At 30.6% G+C, this 23,817-nt stretch overlaps 1 protein-coding gene and 1 pseudogene across 2 annotated transcripts; one reads left to right on the forward strand and one right to left on the reverse strand.

The window, feature by feature from the left end:
• The first annotated feature begins 514 nt into the window (after window positions 1–514).
• LOC143071032 (uncharacterized) lies at window positions 515–7,943 on the forward strand (annotated as a pseudogene).
• Window positions 7,944–10,593: 2,650 nt separating this feature from the next.
• LOC143072176 (uncharacterized) lies at window positions 10,594–18,137 on the reverse strand. 2 transcript variants are annotated; one of them, XM_076246994.1, is made up of 5 exons: window positions 16,680–16,975; window positions 15,764–15,900; window positions 14,604–14,687; window positions 12,680–12,903; window positions 10,594–11,625 (listed from the first exon to the last, which is right to left on the reverse strand). In XM_076246994.1, exons 1-4 carry the CDS (start codon window positions 16,779–16,781, stop codon window positions 12,681–12,683), a joined length of 546 nt encoding a protein of 181 aa, XP_076103109.1. In that variant the 5' UTR covers window positions 16,782–16,975; the 3' UTR covers window positions 10,594–11,625; window position 12,680. The 2 variants fall into 2 exon arrangements, with proteins under 2 accessions (XP_076103109.1, XP_076103110.1); XM_076246995.1 differs by lacking the exon at window positions 14,604–14,687 and having other exon boundaries at window positions 16,680–18,137.
• Between the last annotated feature and the right edge of the window lie 5,680 nt (window positions 18,138–23,817).

Consider the following 23,817-nt stretch of genomic DNA (forward strand, 5'->3'; position numbering starts at 1 on the left):
CATTTTTTTATCATGGCCAAAATTGTTTTGTGTGTGACTTTTTTTGCAAAATATTGGGATTTTAATTCAGTATTCATAAATCTGTCCATCTGTCAGATATTCATTTTATCTATTGTCAAAACCAAAATTATAGTACTTGTATGACTGCTAGACATTTACACTCCTGATTGGAATTATTTTTTTCTGATGATAACATACAGCTGAGAGATGCCACAAAAACTGTTTAGGGTAAATCTAAGTGTTATTACATCTTTATTTTTTTAAATTTTTATTTCAGTATCAGTATTGACATGATTGATATTTTTGAAAATGATGATGACTCTGAACAGACATCCGATGAAGACTATAAAGTTTAACTTAGTTTCAACATAACACTAAGGTAAGCTCCAGTATTTTCATTTTTGTATTCACAGTAAAGTGTTTGTATTTCTTTTAAATTGTTATGTTCTTATTATGTTTTAGTGTCATTTTTTCCCCCAACTTTTTATTACATTATCTTATCTTTTCAGCATACATGTGTACATTCGCTTGATATTCAACACTTGCATTGCATATTATTATTATCTAATATACAACAGCTGGAAATGTATTTGTGTCAAGATTTTATTATTCAATAAAGTAACATTAGATTTATTTTTGATATTTCTAGACCAAGTACAGTTGATAATTCGGAGATAAAAAGAAATTGAAGATGATGACACAATCGAAGCCGACAAATCAGAAGAGGCCGCTATAGATATAGGTCCAGGAGTGAAGAGATTAACAATTGGAAGTATTGACAACTTTATTACAGAACAACCACTGTTGGTTTACAGAGATTACCTGTTGATGCTAGCAAACACACATACAGTACAGTTGTGTACAATGTCTGATTGTAAAAGTCTGGTTGATTTAAAAACAGAAACTATTGGATCTGCATTTTACATAACATGGGTAAAGTTTCTTCAACACTTTTGTATATATAAGTCTAAGTTGAATACAACTATCAAACCCATACCCGTAGAAAATTAAAAAAACAAATAAATTGTATACCTTTTCATTTTGATATGTAGATTTTTTATATAGAGATATATGACCCATTAGATTTAAGAAGATGTTGTTTGTTATAAGTTTTTTTTTCATGAAGTATATAAAAATACAAATGTGCATAAAAAAATTTGGACAATGCATTTGACTCCTGCATGTATCTAGTTTGACCTAAACTTAGATGTAAAATTGTAATTTCCGGTTAAGTAGTAGATGACAACAAACAATATGGGGTATCCATCAATGACAAAAAACAGTTTATGTACACCAAAGGCACTTCTGTTGCTGTACTTCATCTTAAAGTCACAGTGAGGCCTTCAACACATTATTAACACCTTCTCACACCTCACTTCAATTTTAACATATGTGTTTTTGAACAGGGTTTGGACATCGTAGCAATTATAATCTGTTTATATTTGTTTCCTGAATTGTTCAGGAGATACCAACACGATCATAGACCAAGACAATTAATGCAATTTTCATGCCCCACCTACAATAGCAGAGGGGCATTATATTTTCTAGTCTGTGCATCCGTTCATCTGTTTGTCTGTTCATCCGTTCCTCTGTTCTTCCGTTTGTCTGTTCGTCCGTCTGACCCACTTCAAGTTGAAGTTCAAGTCCAATCAACTTGAAACTTAGTACAAATGTTCACTATGATATGAGTTTTGACCCCAATTTCACGTTCCATTGAACATAAAAAAAATGATAGTGCGAGTGGTGCATCTGTGTACTATGAACACATTCTTGTTTAAAGCTTAGATTAATTCACTGTTATTTAGGAACAAATTTTGCATTCAATTTCACAACTGCTTGTTTATTATTTTCCATGATTTTTCATTTTTATTCATTCTTAGTGTAAAATTTACATGTATATAAAAATTGTCAATTACTTCACAATATGTTTATATGTTCAATCCATTTTATTGCAATTTTAGGTGTGCAAAGAAGGTCATATACTAAATAAGTGGTGTTCTCAACCATTCTTAGAAGAATGCATTGTGGAGATTTAATGTTAACCTCTGCAACAGTTTTGTCAGGAAACAATTTCCAAAAAATTGAATTGTTTTTCAAAATACTGGGCCTTCCTATAGTGAGTTCTTCCACATTTCATAAAATGCAGAGATCATACATTGTACCATCAATTGACAAGTTTTGGCAGAAGCATCTTGATGATATTTATACAGAGTTTCAAGGAAAAGAAGTTGTAGTACTGGGTAAAGATATTAGTTTGACAGACTTTGACATATATATATATATATATATAAGTCACAACTGTCTTTAAACAAGTATTTGACTTATATGCAAGAACGTTAGTCTGTACAATTTCTTTAACTTTATATGGGTTATGATTTGGCTATTTCTTTACAAAATTTTCACTGGCCTGTGAATAATGATAGAGACTAAAGGAGATGTGGTGAAATTACAAATGAGACAGCAATCCATCAAATATCAAGAGATATAGAGACAAGATATGAATAATATGTAAGTGTTGACACTGAGCATCAACGGATATAAAAAATATATCTATTATGTATAAAACTAAAAGTTAAAACCAATGGCAAATGCATACTATATTTAGCTTCCTTTTCATAATATTTAATAGGATCAAATTATAATAAGTTTATTGAAACAATTAATAAAAATTACATGTATATCAAAATTTTCATTTTTTTCTGGTACTGGTCTTCTTTAACTGATTTCTGGTTTATTTTTCAGGGGATGGTAGGATGGATAGCCCAGGTCATTGTGCACAATACTGCACTTACACATTTATGGAGATGGAAACAAAGAGGATATTATGTATTATAACTATGAACAAAACGATGACTGAGGGCAAAAGTACTAGTCTAGAGAAAGGCTGTTTTGAAAAAGGTTTGAAGATAATGACAGATGCTGGGTTAAATATTAAAGAAGTTGTAACTGATGCACACCCACAGATTGGAGCATTGATGAGTAAGTACACCAAATTAAATTGCACTTTTATCAATATAAAATTTAACTTGCTGATGAATGTGATGTGCCAAGAAAGGATCAAGGAGTCTGATCTAAGGCAGGATAACTAACAAAACTATTCAATTTATATTGGGAGTTAAATGCACATGCTACATGCACAGTGATTACTATAAATACTAACTTTTGACAGGCTAGTGATACAGTCAATTAACTTCTCACCAAATTAAGTTAAAAAAAGGAATGAAGACTTATGTCACCTACATGACCTAAATGCTTTAACATTGTTCAATATATTAATATTGATTAAAAAACATATTTATTTTCCAGAAAAACCACAGTATGCTAATATTAAACACTCTTTTGACATTTGGCATGGCACAAAGAATATTGGAAAAAAGATTTTAAAGGTTTGCATTTAATATTGTATATATATTGTCAGAGGGGACATTTAAGTTTTACCCTTGTCTAACTTAAGTTTGAATCAACTAAATGTTATGAAACTAATTAACCACAGAACTCATATGAAGTACAAATTCAGCTATCTTTAATTTTAAAGTTCTTATCAAGTTATTTCCATTTATAATGTTATATGCAAGTGGTGGCATACATTCAACATTTATTTAATGTAAATCAAATAAATTACTACGTGTATAAATTTATAAAAGACAATTGTTTTAAAACATAAAATGGCTTTCAATTTATCTTTAAATCAGATTTAACATTGTATAATATACTGATATATATTGAGTATAACATACAAGAGTAAAATTCTGTTTTCCATATAATAACAAAACTAGACATGTTAAAAATCTTACTAAATTTACATATATCAGAAATTAACCTGAAGCAAATGTTTAATCTTGTAATCCTTGAATTCTTTATAGATTTATGATTAATGCTTTATACTTTCAGATGTCTCAGGAAAAAGGGAAGAAAAACAAACCATTATTAGAGTGGACAAGAGAAATTATAAATCATTATTGGCATTGTGCATCTGTTAGTAAAAGCCTTGGTGAATTTAAGGTTAGTTTACCACGTATAAAATTTATCTGGTAAAAAATTTTGAAAAACAACTAAAACTTATTACAGCAATTCCATCAAATAGGTATGAAACAAAGATTGAAGTGTTATTTAAATTATTGTTTGATTCTATCAAAAGTATTGACAACTACATTGTGTATCAATGTACATTACTGCATGTTGCCATCTATTTGTATTTAGTGCATGATTTTTGTGTTTGGTTGCTGTCTTAATCATGTATACCCAATAATTTTTTTCCTCTTAAAATTTAAAATAGCTCAATTGCATGTTATTGTTCATTTACATTATTTCTACTTAAGTTTCTTCTGATTAAAGTTTGGTTTTAAAGTATTAAACAATCGTATAATGGTTAATCTGTAGTTTTGAATCATCTACAATAGTTTATAAAATTATTTCAGTGCACTTGGTTTGGAATTTTACACCATGTGGTAAATGAGCACAACTGGATATTGTCCTATGGTGATACATTTCACAACAACAAATGCAACCATGGACTATTGCCTGAAGAAAGGGAAAAATCATATATGGAAAAAGGATCAGATGCTCATAAAGCCTTACGAAGCATTGTTATGGATGCCAGGCTCATTAAAAACATACCTTACTATTTGAATTGCAGGTATGTGTGAATTTCATTTGATCATTATTAAACATTCTAACATCAAAAACAGTACTTATAAATAATTGTGTCAATCCAGGAATATTATATTGTATATTTATGCCCCTGCCAATAAAGTAAGGGGGTATAAACGTTGTGTGATTGTCTGTATGTCTATTCCTCCAGATTCCAATTTGGCACATTGCTTTTATACCATTGAACTTGGGTTGATAAAATTTTGTATGCAGATACATAAAAAACTGGTGGTGTGCTCAGCTGTATAAAAATGTTGGGTCAGTCTTTAACTCTGTGTTAGTAATTGCTCTTAGGCCACAACTGTGCTTTACAGAACTTAGGTAAACCAAAATATATCAGATAATGAATATGCAGACCCATTATGGCAAGTTTATTTTTTTCTGTAGTATAATCTTCAACTGTTTTTGGTTTCTATGCTTTTTGAAAATGGAAAAGACAACTAAACATTTTGTAGTCTTATAATTACTTTATGTTCAACATATTAATGGGGTTACATTCCAATTGACAATATTCTCATAAATGTTTTTTCCAGGAGCACCTCAGATTTGGAATCATTCCAAAACCTTATTTTAGCTTATACTTCAAAAAGACATGCCTATACTCCACCTGTGTACCGAGTTAGAAATCGGTTAGCTGCTTTGGATCATAACATCCATGTTGGTAGACCTTCTCTTACAAAAGATGAAAACTCCAAGGTATTTATTCCAAAAAATAAACCAAGAAAATGTGTTCTGCTCATACTATAAGTTAGTGTTTATTGATCTATCAATTCTTGGTCAAAGCCACAAATTGGTATATATATTTTGAGATCACAGAAATTATAAGAAGACAATATTTTTTTTTAAATATGTGGTTGATATTGTGTGTTAGGGTGAAAATATACTTAAAGTCACATCAACAATAGTTATACAATGCATTTCTACATATTGACAATTTACATCTGTGTCCTTGTAAATTGGTGGATACTAGTCTAGGTGGCTATAATACCACTAATTTTTGTTGAGCGTCTGACTTTTGTTGCAGAAAGCTTGACATAGGGATAGTGATTCTGCATCGTTGGCATTGGCTTATTACTTTAAACCTTTACATTTAAGAAGGCGAAAGACCTGGATACTTTATACTTTGTATAAAGATGCCTTACATTACAAGGTTACTTGTCTGACACTTGTCCATTGTCCTCATTATCATGGTTCAGTGATCAGGCGCGGATCCAGAGGGGGGTTCCGGGGGTTGGAACCCCCCTTTTTTTGGACGATCAATGCATTTGAATGGAGACATGTAATTGGAACCCCCCCCCTTTGTCCTGGGTTAGGAACCCCCCCTTTTTAAATGGCTGGATCCGCCCCTGGTGATAACTTAAAAAAAGTATCTTTTTTGTTTTGTTATTTCTCTCTTATTATGAGTAATATGATATTGACTGTATTTGGTAGGTGCATACCTTACAAGGTCCTCATCCTTGTAAGACAATTTTCACTTGACCCCAACCTCATTTCATGGATCATTGAACAAGATTAAGTTTTGTTAGTTAAGTTCATATCTCAGATACTATAAACAATAGGTCAAGTAAAATCATTGTATGGAAGAACTGTAAAGTGTAAATGTCCAATTGGTAGATGTTTTCATGGTTCATTGATCAATGATTAGTTTTCTTGGTTAAGTCTGTTTCTCATTAACTATAAACAATAAGTCAGCTATATTCAGTGTTTGAATGATTATAAGATGTACACATATTTTTTGTTTGGTTTATATGACCTTGACCTCATTTTATTATGATCATGTTTATGTGCTGGTTGTAGTAAAGATTTATATTTAGGACTTTCGACATAATATCAATTATAATATGCCCATTTTCTAATTTTGATAAAGAGTTTCATTTTCATTGAATCGTTTTGAACGGAAATCCGCCTGTATAATCTAGCTTTTTCCAGTAAACAAGTTTGAAAAATCAGTAAGAGTATTCAAAATGTTAGTTATAATGCTATTACATTTTGGATGGAACATTTCCTTCCCCAAAAGTGAAAGGATAAATGACAGTATGTTAGATTTTATTTTAATTTTGAAATGTAAACTAATTTAACATCTCGCTGTTTGCAGCAGCTAACAATAAAATGACAAAACATTTCTTTGAAACAGCTTTCATGAATTAAGTGTTGTACTCATTTATTGAAAAAAGTAAGCACACTATTTTGCGAATGTACTGTCCTGACCAAACTGCAATCACACTTAGCAGTTGCTCCTTTAAACATAATGTATATCTTATTTGTATATTCAATGTATAAATTTCAAAATGTTTATTCTTCTTGCTTTTTAACTTTTCAGCGAAATTGTCGCTTTCTATATTTCGGTATCACCTTTTGTACAGTTGACCGTTGTATACTCAAGTAAACATGCATGAATTTCCGATGTATCATTTTGATCAGTATCTGGAAACTTTACTCCCTTTTCTTCATCACACGTATCTGACGACATAGCATGCGATCTGTCTGGACAATCATATATATAGAATAATATTCGTTCAAATTTATTTTTTGTATTATTGGTTGATATGGATTAAAATAATAAGCTTCCTTCATTAATCAAATTGAGAAAGGAAATGGGGATTATGTCGAAGAGACAATAACCCGACCAAAGAGCAGACAACAGCCGAAGGCCACCAATGGGTCTTCAACGCAGCGAGAAAAATGTTTCTGACCCTGATGAATTGGAATCATGAATGGATAAATAATCATGAACATCTGCCGAATGAACGATTGGTTGATACGGATTCAGATAGCTAGATCTGTTATTGTGTACGTCTGAAGTAGAGGAAGTTGATTCAAGATCACTTGTGGTTTGTTTCGTGTGTATACAGTAAATTTCTTACCTATTTTACAGCTTTTCGATATTTTACACTTAAAAATTTCGCATTTCATTCTTCTTGAACATAATGAAGTACGAAATTAAACTTTAAAAGGCGAATTGTCACCATAATGAACCCCTATAGCAAAGGTTGTTAAAATTTAATGCAGATTGTTATGTCAATAGCTGGAGATGCAACGTCCATTGTAGAAGATGTAAACTCCAGCAGTGCAAATGTAAAGTCTAGCGTTATCGATATATAAAACGTTTAGCGCTGATATGTAAAGTCGAGCGCTGAAGATACAGTCTAGTGCTTGAGATACAAAATATCAGTGCTGTAGATATAAATTCATTAAAGGAGATGTGACATCAATCAAAACGGATAAACTTTAGATCAACATCGCTAAACCCTTTATATCTACATAACTGTGCTTTATATCTCCAGCGTATGTGAATTAAAATATTCTATAAAAAATATAATATTTTTGTATTTTCAGAATGATTACCGTTTGTAATTGTGGCTGAGTAAAATCTTAGTTCAAATGCAACAAGCTCGAATTTAACAATAACAGGGTATTTATTAGCTGTCAAATTCATGTTCTCCGATTTGACTCAAACTCTCAATCTCATATTTGATTTTTAACATACTAACACCTTATCCAATTTTTAAAAAGTAAGAAAAGAAACAGTATAACAATGCAACTCGTTATTATGTACAAGAAATTCGCGTGTTTTAGGATAGACGCCATCTAATTAAAGATTCAGATAACCTCCGAAGAATGTTGGTTGTGTGATTCTCTTGTTTGTTTCTGAACGGTTTCAAGGGGTTGGAATTTTACAAATTTTAGATTGTGATTATGCTTATCTAAATGTTGATATATCAAACTTCTTATTTTTTAGGTCTACGTAAACGGTAAATAAACTTACATCGATACCAGGATTAAATTTTGTATTTTTGTCAGACGCGCGTTTTGTATAGAAAAGACTCATTAGTGAGGCTCGAATTCAAAAAAGTTAAAAAAGGCTACATAAAATACGAAGGTGTTCTTGATTTGTCTGTAATACTCTCGTCCCATCTGTCCCATATATTGGATACCACACTTAGGTTTGGTTCAAGTTACCATATTTAGCCTTATTATTCTGAAATGCTTTTTCAGATTATACAGTATTGCAATTGTTTGATTTATCTACTGTGACTAAACTGTGTGCTTAATATAATATTTCTTATAATATTATTTATTTTTATTTAATATGAAAAGTTCTCAATCGAATTTATAAGGATATGTCAACGGTGTCCAACAAATAACATATATGTAGCAAATGTGTTACTTGAAACGTTCAAATATATAAGAAAAATACATACGTTTACATGATCCGTTTTCATACGTGGAACCTGCAGGGCATCGGTTACTTTCACCATAACTAGAGAATAATATATATATATATATATATATATATATATATATATATATATATATATATATATATATATATATATATGTCATGTATATCAAAAACATATTTTCAAATTTCAATTATACAATATGACTCTTTCGTGTATTAAACTAATTGATTGCTCGTCACTGCTGTTGGGTTGAAGACAAATAAATATTGAAGAATGGTTTTATTATGAGAGCCCAAAACTGTACAGTTCATGCTGCTCAATAGGAACGCAGTTTTCAACGGTATGTCGGCATTCAAAGCTTGTGATTCTGGGTGTAAGCATTCAAAAGTCAGGCAATGATCACTGTGAATCATTGCCACCAGACACTATGAGCCAAAGGACACAAAAGTAGTTAAATTAAGATGTATTTCTATTGATTGGATGAGGTTTTTTTTGCAGATAATTATTTTTATATTCTAAGGATGTATGACAACGAGTCTTCGTATTCTATGAAATTCTCTTATGACAAGTTGTTTTTGAATTTGAAAGGATATCGTTCACAACAATTATTATATGGTGAATTGCATAACGATGTTATCTTCTTTCTTATAAGCGAAACATTCGACATCATAATGGCAAACATCATAAAATGTATGGGTTCCTAAACTACAGTATATATTCTGTAATCTGCAAATACAGGCCCTGTTATACTTCGCTAGAACTGCTTTCCTATAAACAAGATACTGTTGTACCAAGAAAATGTATCAAAATCATAGACGACACGCTATAAAAAGTAATGACAACTTTTGAAACTGATCATCTGATTAGCATAGCATCATTGCGATCACTTAGTTGAACAACATATATTTCTTCTACATGATTATCACAACTATGTATATATGTTTATATAATTAGTAATGGTTAAAATACTTAAAACAATTGTCTAATTGTTTGTCAAGGCGAGTTTTCCAAAGATCAATTAAGGATTATGTACCCTTCTTAACAAGCAAAATACAAATCATTGTTATTTCAATATTTCAATTCAAATATATACATATGATACACCAAAATGTTCCTCATAAAATGTTCTACTCATTGGCATGGGTAATTTTTTTAGTTTCATCACCAAATGATCATATTACCATAAAAAGTCACCAATTCTTGCAGAAAATACACCATTGTCATTTCTTCACCAATTTATATAAAAAATTGAGAAAATCAAACAATGAAACATAAACAATATCATGCTAGTGTTTATTTGGGATAAATAAGTTTCATGAACTGACAAATTCAAATCATATAAAGGGTCTCTTGAAAAAAAAATGGAGTACAAATTTTATTGGAACTACTTTTTTAATACTAAAGTATGGAGTGTCATATTGATATAAATAAAAAGAAAATAATTTAAAATTCCTTAAACATGTTTATTTATGTCTATTATACATATGTTTTAAGTTAAATTGTTTTTGAAATATAGTTATCCATAATTTGGGCTGTTGAAATTACTGAAAACCACAAAACAAAATTTTAAATACAAAAAGGGAGATAATGCACCTTAATGATAAAACAAAGATTGGTGGAATTCATATATAAAGTGTTGTGTGATAATTACAATCTTATATTTTTTATTGGCTAACTTGAATATTGTAAAATGGGTTTGAAATCCTTCCCTTTAAACTTTTTTTTTCTTTTAAATAAATAATTAAATCTACTGTAACAGTGTTTTTGATAAATTTATTGAAAAAATTATATAATAGTCTTGTTTTACAGGAGTTCAATAAGCGACAGGTGTAAGGTTCTTTGACATCACTTTATTACACAAGTAAACATAGTGATAAAAATAACCCAATATGTGGAACCAGTTTATATATCTAACATCTACAGTAAAAAAAATATGTTATAGGAACATCATAATCTATGTGTTCAGATATAAAGAATGTATTTCAAATAATTACATTTGTTTCTAATTATGGAAACTTCAGTGAGTAATAAGAAACACAAAATATGATGTCTCTATATAAGTTTCATCACTATATATGGTTTAAATAAGAAGTATATATTAAAATATGTATGTCTCAAATTTTCAATAGTAAACATTACTTCTTTTCCAAAATCTTAAAAATGTATGTATTTACAAAGTCTAATATAATACATGTATATATACATATAAATTACAAACCGTAGACTACTAGTAACTCTTTACACTTCTACCTACATGTATGTGTCACACTTTTAAAAATCTCTAATGCAAGTACACTAATGTGTTCGAAATCCAATTACATTATCAAATTCTAAGTGAAATTTCAACAAAATTTTACAACAAAAAATTAAATCCAAATATAGCCTATATGTAATAAATAATTTTATATGACTTCCTTCAAAAGATTCAGAAAGTTTTTGAAAAACAAAATTCAAGTGACACAATCAATGTGTGTCTTACAATTCCAGTACCAATAAAAACAATACATTCAACTAATCAGTATATATCAAAAGTTTTACTAAATGATGTTTAATTATAAAGTAAAAATACACACCGGTATATAAATACAACTCAGTTTAAAAGTAGCATCTAATGTCAAGTGGTTAACACTCAGGTGTATTAACATCAATGAGTATCTTATATTGCCAAAATAAATCAATTCTTCATAGTCTTCTTTATTCATCAAAAACTTCTGATATTCCAGAAAAAACTATGTTTGGTGCCATTATAAAAGTCTTGGTTTACAGGAGTTCCATAAAGAAAAAAATAAACCTGCAATAACAATAGCATATGATAAAATCTAAAATACTAATAAATAATGTGTGAGACTTTTCTTAATGCTAATATGTTAATAGTTCTCTTTTATTTGTTTGTTAAATATTGTACTTACATACTTTATGTTTCAAGAATTAAGTGAAATAAAAAAAAGTCTAAAAACTCTCAAGAGTAATACATGTATCAACAGAAAAATATGAAGGGTACAAAAGGAACCTATATCTCTATAGTTAGAAAAGCATAATCAAATAATTATAGTCACATTATATCCAAATCATATAATGACTGAATAAAGGATGTGGAGATTTAAAATAATTTACTAAAGTCAACTGATGTAAATTTCTAGTACATCTACATATTATATTTATTTTCATTTAAGAATTGAATGGTTTTTTTTGTAACTTTATTGGGGTGTAAAAGCATTGACCAAAGTACATTTTGTATGAAGCGCTTCATTCTAAATATTTGCGCACGGTCAACGCTTTTACAACCCTATGAAGTTACAAAAAGAAGTATTCAATACTTATAATTACATTTTTAAGCTAGTATGATCATGAAAACACAAATTTTATAATTGTTTTATTTAATTCACCTGTGCACTTTATTGTGGGACCACATGTTATCATGAATGAAATGTTTTATTGAGTAATGCAATTGCTTAAGGAATAACACGTGATGTGCAGTTAGCCAATCAGAATAAAGTATCATAATGAAACGTACATCTAATATAATTATGTGTCCTTATAACTACAAAGTTACATGTAGTTTCACAGGAGTGTCACTGACAAATTGTTGCAATTATATATCCTGAACAAAATTTAAAATTCAAAGCGGCATAACTCCTAAAAGTTTGAATCAATAATTCTTGTTGATATGCACATTTACATAATATGTCCATATAATCTTCAAATCATGATGAAATTCTGTTGTGTGGTATAAAAAGATTTGAACATGACAGATGGATGGGTGGGTCAAAAACACTATACTCTAGCAGTGTTTTTGAAGTGTGAATAAGTACAATATCCAGGCTGTTGTTAGGTGTAATACATACCTTACAAATCAATAAACTGCACTGATGAGTCTCTGAAATCTTCAACTAAATGGTTCACTATACAACTGGAATCTTCACCATCATAAAGTATGTCATATTCTGCCAATCTTTCACCATCTTTTCCGGTAACTGCTGCTAAAACTGTTCCCTCATACCAAATTTCTTCTTCATTAACCATCCACTTGTGTTTGATTCTACGACCAACAAATTTAGTGTTCGAACACCTAAAATCATATCAATACTGTTGAATAATAGTCTTGTCTATGAAATTAATTTTTATACTATAGGATGCAACACTTTTATTTATGTTTACTATTCTACAATGGCATTAGTATAGGGGGGGGGGGGTGATCTTATAAAACATGTTTAACAGAGTATTTGGTCCAATGTTTTCTGGTCCAAGTTTTTGTTGCCTGGTCCAAGTTTAGAGTGTTTTTGAGTTGTTAGTCTTGTATGTTTATAATTTTTGTTCATTTCTATGTTTTGGAGTTTTGAACATGCATGAACAAGTACACTTTTTGTTTAATAGGGACCAGCTGAAACATTTCCCCTGGTGCATGATTTTGTGGCTGTGTTAAAGACCCATAAGTGGCCTACAGCAGTCTTTTCAATGGACAACTTGCTGTCCCAATGATACATTCGCCACATTCACAATTTTCATTATCAATTTTATTATTCCTTCTTTCACAATATTTTTTTATCTGTAAGCGAACATGTTAATCAAATAGTAGCCTAAAACATGAATACAGTTATACTCTTTACAATTGATTTTGATGAATTGCTTGAATGGGTATTTAAAGGTATATAATATATGCATATTTTATACAGAAAATATGCTTTGGTGAAATTTTTTAGTTAATTTTGGGTTAGAGAGCAAGCACTGGATTCTCAAGGTGTATACAAAATAAATTTTCGAAAGAGAATTTATACTTAAAATGAAAATTACATGTTTGACAAAACAAAAACAAAAATTTGTTGTAAATACAAAAAACTGTAAACAAAACAAAAATATGCTATTAAAAGAAAGAAAAGACAGCGTTTCAACAATTTGTTTATCTTCAGTAGTATAAAATTTCAAATTCTTGTTATGCTTGGTATGAAGTTACTGTCAGATTCAGTGGTTTTACTTTTTGGCTGCTGTGTTATGTATCTTTTTTCATTAATTTTTGTACATTCTATGCCTGTTAGTTTTTGTGTTTGTATTGTTTTACATTTGTAATTTTGTGGCCTTTCATGTATGGTGTATGAGGTTTGCTCATTGTTGACGGCTGAACAGTGACTTAAAGCTGTTAAGTTCTGTATCGTTTGATCTCTTGTGGAGAGTTGTCTCATTGTCAATCATACCACATCTTCTTTTGTATACACTCCTATTTGATAAAAAAAAATCTAATTTCATGAATAAAAATTTCAAAACTGACTAAAGCTTGGAAATCTTTTAACATTTTAGACACTTAAATACTTAATAATTAGAATTCAAAAGCCTATACACTTTTATAAGGGATCACAAACTAAATGTTAGAAACAGTTGAATCACAGCAGTTTTACAAAACATCTAGACAATTCTTAAAAGGAAGTGAATGGAGAAGAAGCCAGGATTTATAAATCAAAATGTGCTTTTGAAAAACAACAAATAAATATTTTTTGCATTATTTACAGCTGATTTCCTAATGCTTGAAAAGTAAAACTTTGGTTGGCTTGCTTGCTTTGTGTGTATAGTTGTTTATGCAAGCTTTGAAAATAAGATTGACATCTTTAAACAATATATATATTTTTATATTTGAATTTAAGTGTTTGTTATCCTAATATGATTGTACAATATACAATCAAAGCAAGCAAATTAACCAAAGTTTTACTCTACATGCATTAGGAAATAAGCTGTAAAAAAAGAAGGTTTTTTGTTTTAAGGTTAAAAATATAAATTCACCTCATTGATTTTTTTCTTTTAACAGTGTATTGTTCAGTTGTACTTGTAGATGGCTTTATGGTTGTTTTGCTGTTACTTGCATTCCTAGATGTAAAAAAGAAATCTCATATTGTAAAAAGCTCATGCGTGTAATATTTAACAATTAACAATGATTAAATGTGCAATATATCTTTTTTTATGCCAAAGTTTATAAATTTGGGCCATTAACAGCTTTGTGATATCATTTGCTTCATTATTTACATTGTTCATTGAAATCTTAACCATTGTTAATGTGAACTTTGGCCTTTTTGTCAGAAAACCTTACCAATACTTGAAGTACTAAATTTGTAGTCCAAACAATAATCTCAGTACAAAATTGTTTATTGCTTGATTAATGAATGTGAGGCCACCATTCATACTTGATATCTTTATGACTGTAAGCCCCAGCATGCATGAATTTTGTCTGCATATATATTCAAAGTCTCATTCATTGTCTCTTTGACATATCTATGTTTTGAGTGCTATACACCTCATTATAATTTCATTTTTTTATATTAAAATGTATTAACGCCTCTTCTACATGTATGTCATTTATGTGTATTAACATGGAAATAATCCCAAACCCCATTAAGGCTGTCAGCTGTAATTTATATGAGGAGTTTATACTGTATCTTAATGATATCAATTATTGATAAGGGAAATATCTGTTACAATCATTATCTTATTGCTCTGGCATGTGAACTGTTTTCCACTGAAAAATTATTGCTGGTTTCAAATTGGATGCAGTACGGCTGCAAAAAAATGTGATGTTTGCAATATATACAAGACATAAAAATGTTTCACCTAAATCCTTTTTTTTTGTCACCATTATTAAATAATAAATTTGAATGAAAAATGTAAAGATCAGACCAATGTTTTGTGGAATTATATTTTCTCAGATAGACAGTTATACCACAAGAACTATTGATAACTTCATGTTGTTTGATACATGTATCAAGTTCAACTCTTGGTTTTTATTGAATTACCATAACAATAATAAACTGGTTCATTTAGTATTATGTATATCAAACTGCTTACATACATGTATCAAGCATTTGCCAATTATAAGTCCTTGTGAACTCTATAAGCATGATAAGTACTGATTATAAATATATCTGAATACAAATATATACATTTCTTACTTAGAACTCTGCTTTTTGTTGGTTGTTGAATTGTCAGTATCCTTTCTTATTGTAGTTTTTTTCTTGGCTACAGCTATTTTTCTTGGATTTCTTCTGTTTCTTGTAGATGTTTTTTTCTTGGAAGTGTTGACTAAAAACTGCAAATAAATAAGATAACAAATTAAAATGATATTGAAATTAGTATCCTAAGTATGGAGAATATTAAGTTATTATCATAGATTTACCAGTGTAACTTAAATTGAAACACTTTGTAATTCTAGGGCAGCCAAATAAAAAAATACAACTGTCAAATTGCACATTTGCAGGATTTTTTCTCTCTTTTACACATTACTGAAGAGCTTCAATATATTTTTTTTTCTGCTTACAATGTATTTCTGCTTACACTAATAGAATATTCTATGTAACTATTCAACTGCTCAGAGGGGGTACTATATTCACATCATGTGTTTTACAAAAGATACAACTGTCATGACTGTACTGCAATTTAAAAAAAAATATGTTTGAGTACATGTGTAACATGTACATTTACTGACTAGATATAGGTAATTAAAAGTTCTATCAAACACCCACAATGTGATACATTTTATCATGAGTAAAACATGTAAAATTACTGTACCATGTCATGTCAAGTCCCGTTTTAAGTTAATCATCCTAATAAATGAACTAATCCTGATTATTTATAAAGGATTTTCATAGCTGGTTACTTTTTATGTTACATGTATATTTTTGTTCTTCAGTTTAATATTTAATACATATACTGAAACTCTTTCCTATCAATTGATTAAGATCTGAGCCTATTTTGGATAAGAACCATTAGGAAATTAATTAGCATGTAATTTATAAATTTGATAATTGTCATAGTAATCAATTAATTCCAATTTGTGCAAATAACATGAATAAGCAATATATGCCGTACCCAATCACCAGGTTCTCTAATTCCTGGACTTTTGTTATATCGTGGTGCAGCTAATTCCGGTAATAATGCCAAAAAATAGAAAGCTTCTAATTTTGGAAGCATTGTATCATTCCAAAGAACCTCATCTCTGTATATCCTCTCTATGTGAATCTGATAAGGGCTAGTAGACCTTGCAATGAAGTCAAGCCAGGGTAGACCAGATATATTCAAAAGACCTTGACACTGAAAGTAATAGTTATGTTTCTTTTTCAACTGGACTTTTTCATCAGTATATTGTAGACAGAAATTTGACACTTTTTTCGTTGCTTGAATGAATGACATATTCTTTTTCTGCAGAATATTTTTAATTTCTATAAGGCCCATTTCTCCATTTTCATTGACAAGTCCATCTGGACTGCCGGCTAGGAATTTGTGATTTTTGTCAATAATAAGTCCACTACTTTCAACGTTGACATTTACCCCAGATTCAGTTTTTTTCAAAATGTATTCATGAATTGAATTTCTTTCTTCTTGCAGTCCTTTTACTGTATAAGCATTTCCTTTGAAACTTGAATATAACAATTCTGAAATAAGTGGTTTAATTTTGAGTTTGGTATTTCGTTTTACAATTTTGCCAAAGTTAGAAGCTGTGAGTCTTTTTTTTCTTTCTGTTTTCCAAACTTGAGAGTTAGATTGGGTTTTTGTTTGTCTTTCAATAGCCAATATCTGATCATTAGTTAGTTCAATATGATGAGATATGTAATTATCTTTAAGTTGGTCAAGTTCTAATTTTTCTACATCTTTAGTTACTTCCATTGAGTCAGGACCATATTCATATCTTGCTTTTTTGGTGGTACTGTCAGTCCAGCTTTTCATTTTTCTTTTCCACCTCCTTGTTTTCTGTTCTGGTTTGTTTGTATAGATTTTAGTGTTGATAAGATGTTTCTTTCGTCTATTGTATACTGTTTTAAAATAAAATCCTGCTTCATTGCCAGTTGTTTTAGACCAAACTTGGGGGGCCCATGCTGGACCTAGATTTTGTCTTGCAGCAGCTCCGTAGCATCGTGCATGCCATGACCCACGATTACACAAGTTATAAAATTTACCCCCATCAAATTTACTTCTGACATGCATCCATGACTCTGCAATGTTTGTAGTATCATTTCCTACCAGTCGTTCACTCTTTGTAGCAAGTCTATTCAATAGGAGTGTAATATCTGATAGCATTTGCTTGTCTAAGTCAGTATAAATTAAGTTGCTACTAAACCTTGATTCCTCTTGAGCTAATAAAGATGTACCTTCTGACCAAAGTAAGCTTTGACTTTCAAAAATGTCTGGAATGTCATTTGTACTTAAATTATCACTACTAGCTATAGATGTTTCATTACGTTTCTCATTAGCTTTGCAGAAATTACTGCAGTTTTTGTGATTGCCAAATATGTGATGAACTGAATTTCTTATGTCATGTGCCAAAAGTTTTATAGCTGCAGATCGATTAGACTCCTTGGACCTCATTCTAATAGCACATCTAACTGCACTAACAATCTTTACTCTGGTTGTCTTGGTTAGCTTATTTTGACCCTTATAGTTTGAATTGTCATTTACCAGTTTTTCCAAATTTGAACGTAAACATTTGCAAGCATGATTTGAGCATTCCATTTTTGTCACAAATTTACCCCAAATGGGTACTTCTTCCTGAATTTTCGCATATACTGAGGAATCTCCATCTGCTATTAACTGCATATATCGCAAACCATGTACCTTTTCCGCCTGCTTGAATCCTTCAACTAATATGTCGCTTTCCATAGCCTGACTGGAGGCTGACCAATTCTTAAAACATACATGTTCTGGTGGTTCAGTTTGAGTATTTAATGCCCTGCTGCAGATATAACAGTATTTGTTTCGTACACCTATATATAAAATTTTGCCAGTTTGTTTACCAACTATAATTGCTACCCCACCTGAAGCATTATACGTGTGTTTGTGGGACCTTTTACTCCACCCACCATCAGCGATTACAGTTATGCTGGGTACACCTTCATTATAGTTGTTATTTTCAATGGCAATACGCCTTTCTTCTGCACCTGCTGCTAGCATTTCTTCCTCTAATACAGTATGCCACATCTGACCTATTTCTTCTTCAATGCTACCGAATGTAGCTTGTCTCAAACCCGGTGAGTTCATCGTCCCTAACAGCTCATTTAAATGAGATGCCCCATTACCAGTGACCATACTTCCCCACACAGCTCTTACATTAACATCAAAACGATTAATTTTGTCCTTAGACGTTTGTAGTCTTGAACTAGTGTTCATTGTGTGTATATAATTACACCCTTTACATTTAATGCCAAGGATACAAGCTATCCCATAAGATTTTATTTCTGTTAAATCTGTGTATGGTGAAATACCTTTTAATGCAATTTCAACAGCACGTTCACATGATATTGAATGCATTGTAACTTGTGAAATGAATGACTGCATTTGTTGAAGATCAATAAATCGGTAACCATTCTGCGTTGGTAGTTTTTTCTTTTTCAAAATTGCTTTCAAATAATTTGTATCCCTATATACAATATCATATTCAGAATCAAAACATGGTTGTTGTTTTGCTTTATTGATTTTATAGTTCAATTTGAATTTCGAAATGCAAATTTTAAGTCTGTTTCTGGCTCTACCGTTCAATTTTCTGTTGCTGTTACATGTGAATGAGAACATAGGTCTCCCCCTTTTTAAAGTACATTTCCCTTTTCTGATACATGTTCTTTTATAACGATGACCACCACCTCCTAAACCAAACTTATTGGTTCTCTTTTGATACTTCATGTCACTATGACTAATAATATATACTTCTGCTAATCTTATTCTTGCTTGTGTGTTTAGGACTTTTACATGTGTAAGACTTTTATGACAGATGAGGCCATCCATACATTGTATGATGTTTACATACATGTTTGGAAATAGAAATACAGACTTTAAAGTTGAAATTCTGACTATACTTACCTTTGTAAAAGTGTTTGAAGCAAAATATACCTTTAAATTCACAAAATAAATTAATTAAAAAGTTATTTTAGCACCGGAAGTTTTCCCTCATCAACCCGTTGCATTCGATTGTATTTTACTTATGTTCATCAAAACCACTTACCCGATTTATATACAACTTTGCTCTATGCAAAGATATTATCAAAATGGAAATATATGCTCTACACAGAATGCAATTCTCATAAACGATTTTCTAAAATTCACAATGTTTTCATCTTTTGTAGCCTAAGAGCACTTCCGGAAGTAAATGCGTAATAGTATAGTTCTTAAAGAAATATTTTTATATTTTATCTTGTTTCAAAAATTCATGTATCATTTTCGTTAAACAACAATTTAGAAGAATTCAGTATGTTTTTATTTCGAAAAACGATGTAAATTAAATGAGATATCAATACCGCGTAGTAATTTATCAATCAGACCGGGAAAGACAAAATGTAAACATTACGAACATGCTCAAGAAAAATATTTTTTTATACTTTGTAAGTTAAACTTCAATGGAATAGTCAGAAGTTCCGGCTGAACATGATTGCCATGAAATGTATGTGAAAAAATAACAAAACTAACCCATTTCGATTCTTCTGTGCGTGTGTTCAAAAATCGTCAATAGTTTTCTTTAAAACCCAAACATGGCGGCCTCCATCAACACATAGGGACACATGTTTAACACCGAGGTACTGCATTACCTGGGGGGAAATAACAAGAATAAATGCTAGCACGGTATTTATCATAATCACATGCATCACTATATGTATACAAGATTACCGAAATGTGTGATTTCAATGTGCTGGATTTTCTATAAATTTTGCAATAATTTCAATAAATAAACTGAAATAGCTTCGTTAGGTACAACTTTTAACAATAAATAATAAGTCAGAATCCTTTCCCCCAATATGAATTACAGAGAAAACCTCTAAAGTTGGCATGTTTCCTCTGTTTTGTTCCTTTATTTTGGTATCAAAAAATTTTTAGTTTGAAAGACCAAGAAGGGTACATAAACCTTAATGAAAACACCAAACATAGAAAATACCTGAAAGGACAGACTTGATACAATGAATATTGGGAAACGGAATGCAAGTTGTAACACACCATTGTATCAAACTTTGTATTTCAAGATCCACAAATTAAGGTCTATCACTGAGGTGTTAAACAGAAATGAAACATTAAGCCATGTTAGCTTCTCGTCTAATTGTTAGTACTTGTTTTACTTTGATATGTGGTAAAACAAAATTGTAAACTTTCTGACATGAATTATCATTGATATGGTTATATTTATAAATTAACTGTTTACAAAATTTTGAATTTTTGAAAAACTAAGGCTAGTCTATCTCAGGCATAGATTACCCTAGCTGTATTTGACATAACTTTTAGGAATTTTGGTCCTTAATGCTCTTCAACTTCGTACTTTATTTGACTTTTTAACTTTTTTGGATTCGAGCGTCACTGATGAGTCTTTTGTAGACGAAACGCGCGTCTGGCGTATATACAAAATTTAGTCCTGGTATCTATGATGAGTTTATTTACAACCACTGGGTCGATGCCACTGCTGGTGGAGATTTATTTCCCCGAAGGTATCACCAGCCCAGTAGTCAGCACTTTTTGTGCTGACATGAATTATCATTGATATTGTTATATTTATAAATTAACTGTTTACAAAATTTTGAATTTTTGAAAAACTAAGGCTTTTCTACCTCAGGCAAAGATTACCTTAGCCTTTATTTGGCCTTTTTAACTTTTTTTGGATTCGAGCATCACTGATGAGTCTTTTGTAGACGAAACCCGCGTCTGGCGTATATACAAAATTTAGTCCTGGTATCTATGATGAGTTTATTTTCAATTGTTTTGTTCACGCATCGTTGTCAATATATTGTAATTTTATGCGACTGTCATTCAAGTGAGAGGATTATCTAGCTATAAAACCAGGTTTCTACTGACAAAAATGCCTGTACCACATCAGTATTATGACAGTTGTTATCCATTCTTTTGATGTGTTTGAGCTTTTGATTTTGCGTTTTGATTAAGGGACTCTTTCCGATTTGAATTTTCCTCGGTATTCAGCATTTTTGTGATTTTACTTTTTCTCATCATTAAGATATTTCACTCGAACAATAGTATTATATACACTGTGTGCTTATGACCTTATACGATATATACTGGGTAAGCACATTTCATATGTGGCTAGTAGTGTGGTGGTAACCTAAACCGATAAATACAGGTCACGTTTATATGGTATTAGCTATTGGTCACTTGCACAATGTTTTTAAAATAAATTGTGTTAACTACTATCTTAGCAAGTGGAATTCAGTTAAGAGGCATATGAAAGGGATCAGGTTTTCAAAAAGAAGAACCTACTTTTATTGGTCTATACAAAACCATTACCAACATTTTGTTAGTCCTTAATGTTTTTTCTGCATTCATTTTCCATCGTTATAAACATAGAGTTTTTTAATCTGAAGACGCCAGGCAAAACTTTTTAGATTTTTTTTTCATCGTCATATGGTTTTTCTTCTTCTTGTTTAAAATTTATCATTAAAAATTAATCTTTTATCTGTACGTGGATTTTGGCACCTTTAAGATTACAATTAAAAATAATGTGCATCTATATGTATATATTGATCACTATGAATAGTTATATGAATATATATTTCTTTGATTAAAAATATTCCTCATAACTATTAGCTTAATACTACTAGTATATTTTGGTTCAAAATGTTTTCAAGTTAATACATTAAAATCATAAAACACGACGATTATTGCACAACTGTAATGTACGTTACACTAAAGATAAATGGTGAAGACAACAAAAAACTCAAGGAGTTATATGGACCCTAACAAACAAGGTAAGACTAGGTGTGCTAGTTTGACTAAGCATCTCTTTCTTTTTCAAACATCAGCTATGTTGATTTTGTTTAGCATCCATTTCCTGACAAAGGTATTTAAAAAATTACTAGACCCAAAGCTTTGTTTCATAGAAAATGACGTCATTTAAGATTTTAAAAAGTACAAAGTTGGTTTTCATTTAGAAAAGTATATTGTCGTTCTGAGAATTAATTAAAGGGGCACTAGCTATGATATACCTTCAAATTTAAATTCTGATTTGTTTTTGTTCAATCATTAATAAAATTGAAATAGTGAAATAATAATTCGCTTTTATCAGCCAGCATGGTTCAATTTTGTCAAAATAAGCTAAGAAAGATCGATGATGAATTATTCACTTGCAAGTGAATGATTCGACCTCATTTAATCCGTATTCATGTGAACATCAATTTAAGACCTAAGCGAGAGATCGATTACACAGGATTGATGCGTGTTCGGTTATTAAATAAAAAGGACGTCAACATTGAAAGTAAAACAAAGGTAAATCATTAATAGTTATCCCACAAGGACGCGGTGTGTCAGTGTAAGATCACCCCGATGGCCGGAGGGTGATCTAACACTGACACAACAAGTCCGAATGGGATAACTATTTTACATCCCAGCTGTTTTAGATTAGACAGAAAACCATTTACAATTCATAAAATCTAGTTTAGAATGCCACACAACCATTATAATATACTTTATATATTACTATATGATGTATACCCTTAATGACCCTCAAACACGATGAGTAGATATCAAATAATGTCAACTCGCCCCACTTGCCAATCGGCCCACACTATATCGCCACTTTATAAAATAATCGCCCAACTCTTGTTTACCGACTTCCCCCACTTTTGAAAAAAGTGTAAAATCAAATTGAACAATCAGTCTGAAAACTCACTTATTCGTGTTATTAACGAAAAAGGTTTAAACCCCACTGAATAAAGGTTTTACAACTCGCCCCACTTATAAAAAGATCTTGCTTCCTTTAAGTATTTCAAATTAATAATAATAATTTGTATCCAGTCGTCCTGGTGTAGTGGTATGTGTCGTGGCTTGATATGCTAAAGGTCTTGAGTTCGAATCCCAGCATATACACTGGATTTTTTCAACGTGAATTTTGATAGATAGTCTTTTCCGTATAATTGATTATAAGTTTTATAGTGGATTTGACATTCCCGCCAAAATGTTACAGAACAAAAGAAAGCATGCATAACAAAGAAACTCAAACTGGGGTGATCTGGTAGGGGTGATCCGGCTCAGA

The sequence above is a fragment of the Mytilus galloprovincialis genome, chromosome 4 (assembly GCF_965363235.1).
Source record: "Mytilus galloprovincialis chromosome 4, xbMytGall1.hap1.1, whole genome shotgun sequence".
In the NCBI taxonomy this organism is placed as follows: Eukaryota; Metazoa; Mollusca; class Bivalvia; order Mytilida; family Mytilidae; genus Mytilus; species Mytilus galloprovincialis.

Coding starts and splice junctions, on each gene's coding strand:
- LOC143072176 (XM_076246995.1), bottom strand. CDS start 17,885: ATGCTATCAGATATTACACTCCTATTGAATAGACTTGCTACAAAGAGT. Junction 15,901..16,679: donor TTAGAGAACCTGGTGATTGG/GTACGGCATATA, acceptor ATTTATTTGCAG/TTTTTAGTCAACACTTCCAA. Junction 12,904..15,763: donor AACAAAAAGCAGAGTTCTAA/GTAAGAAATGTA, acceptor ATATGATTTTAG/GTGTTCGAACACTAAATTTG.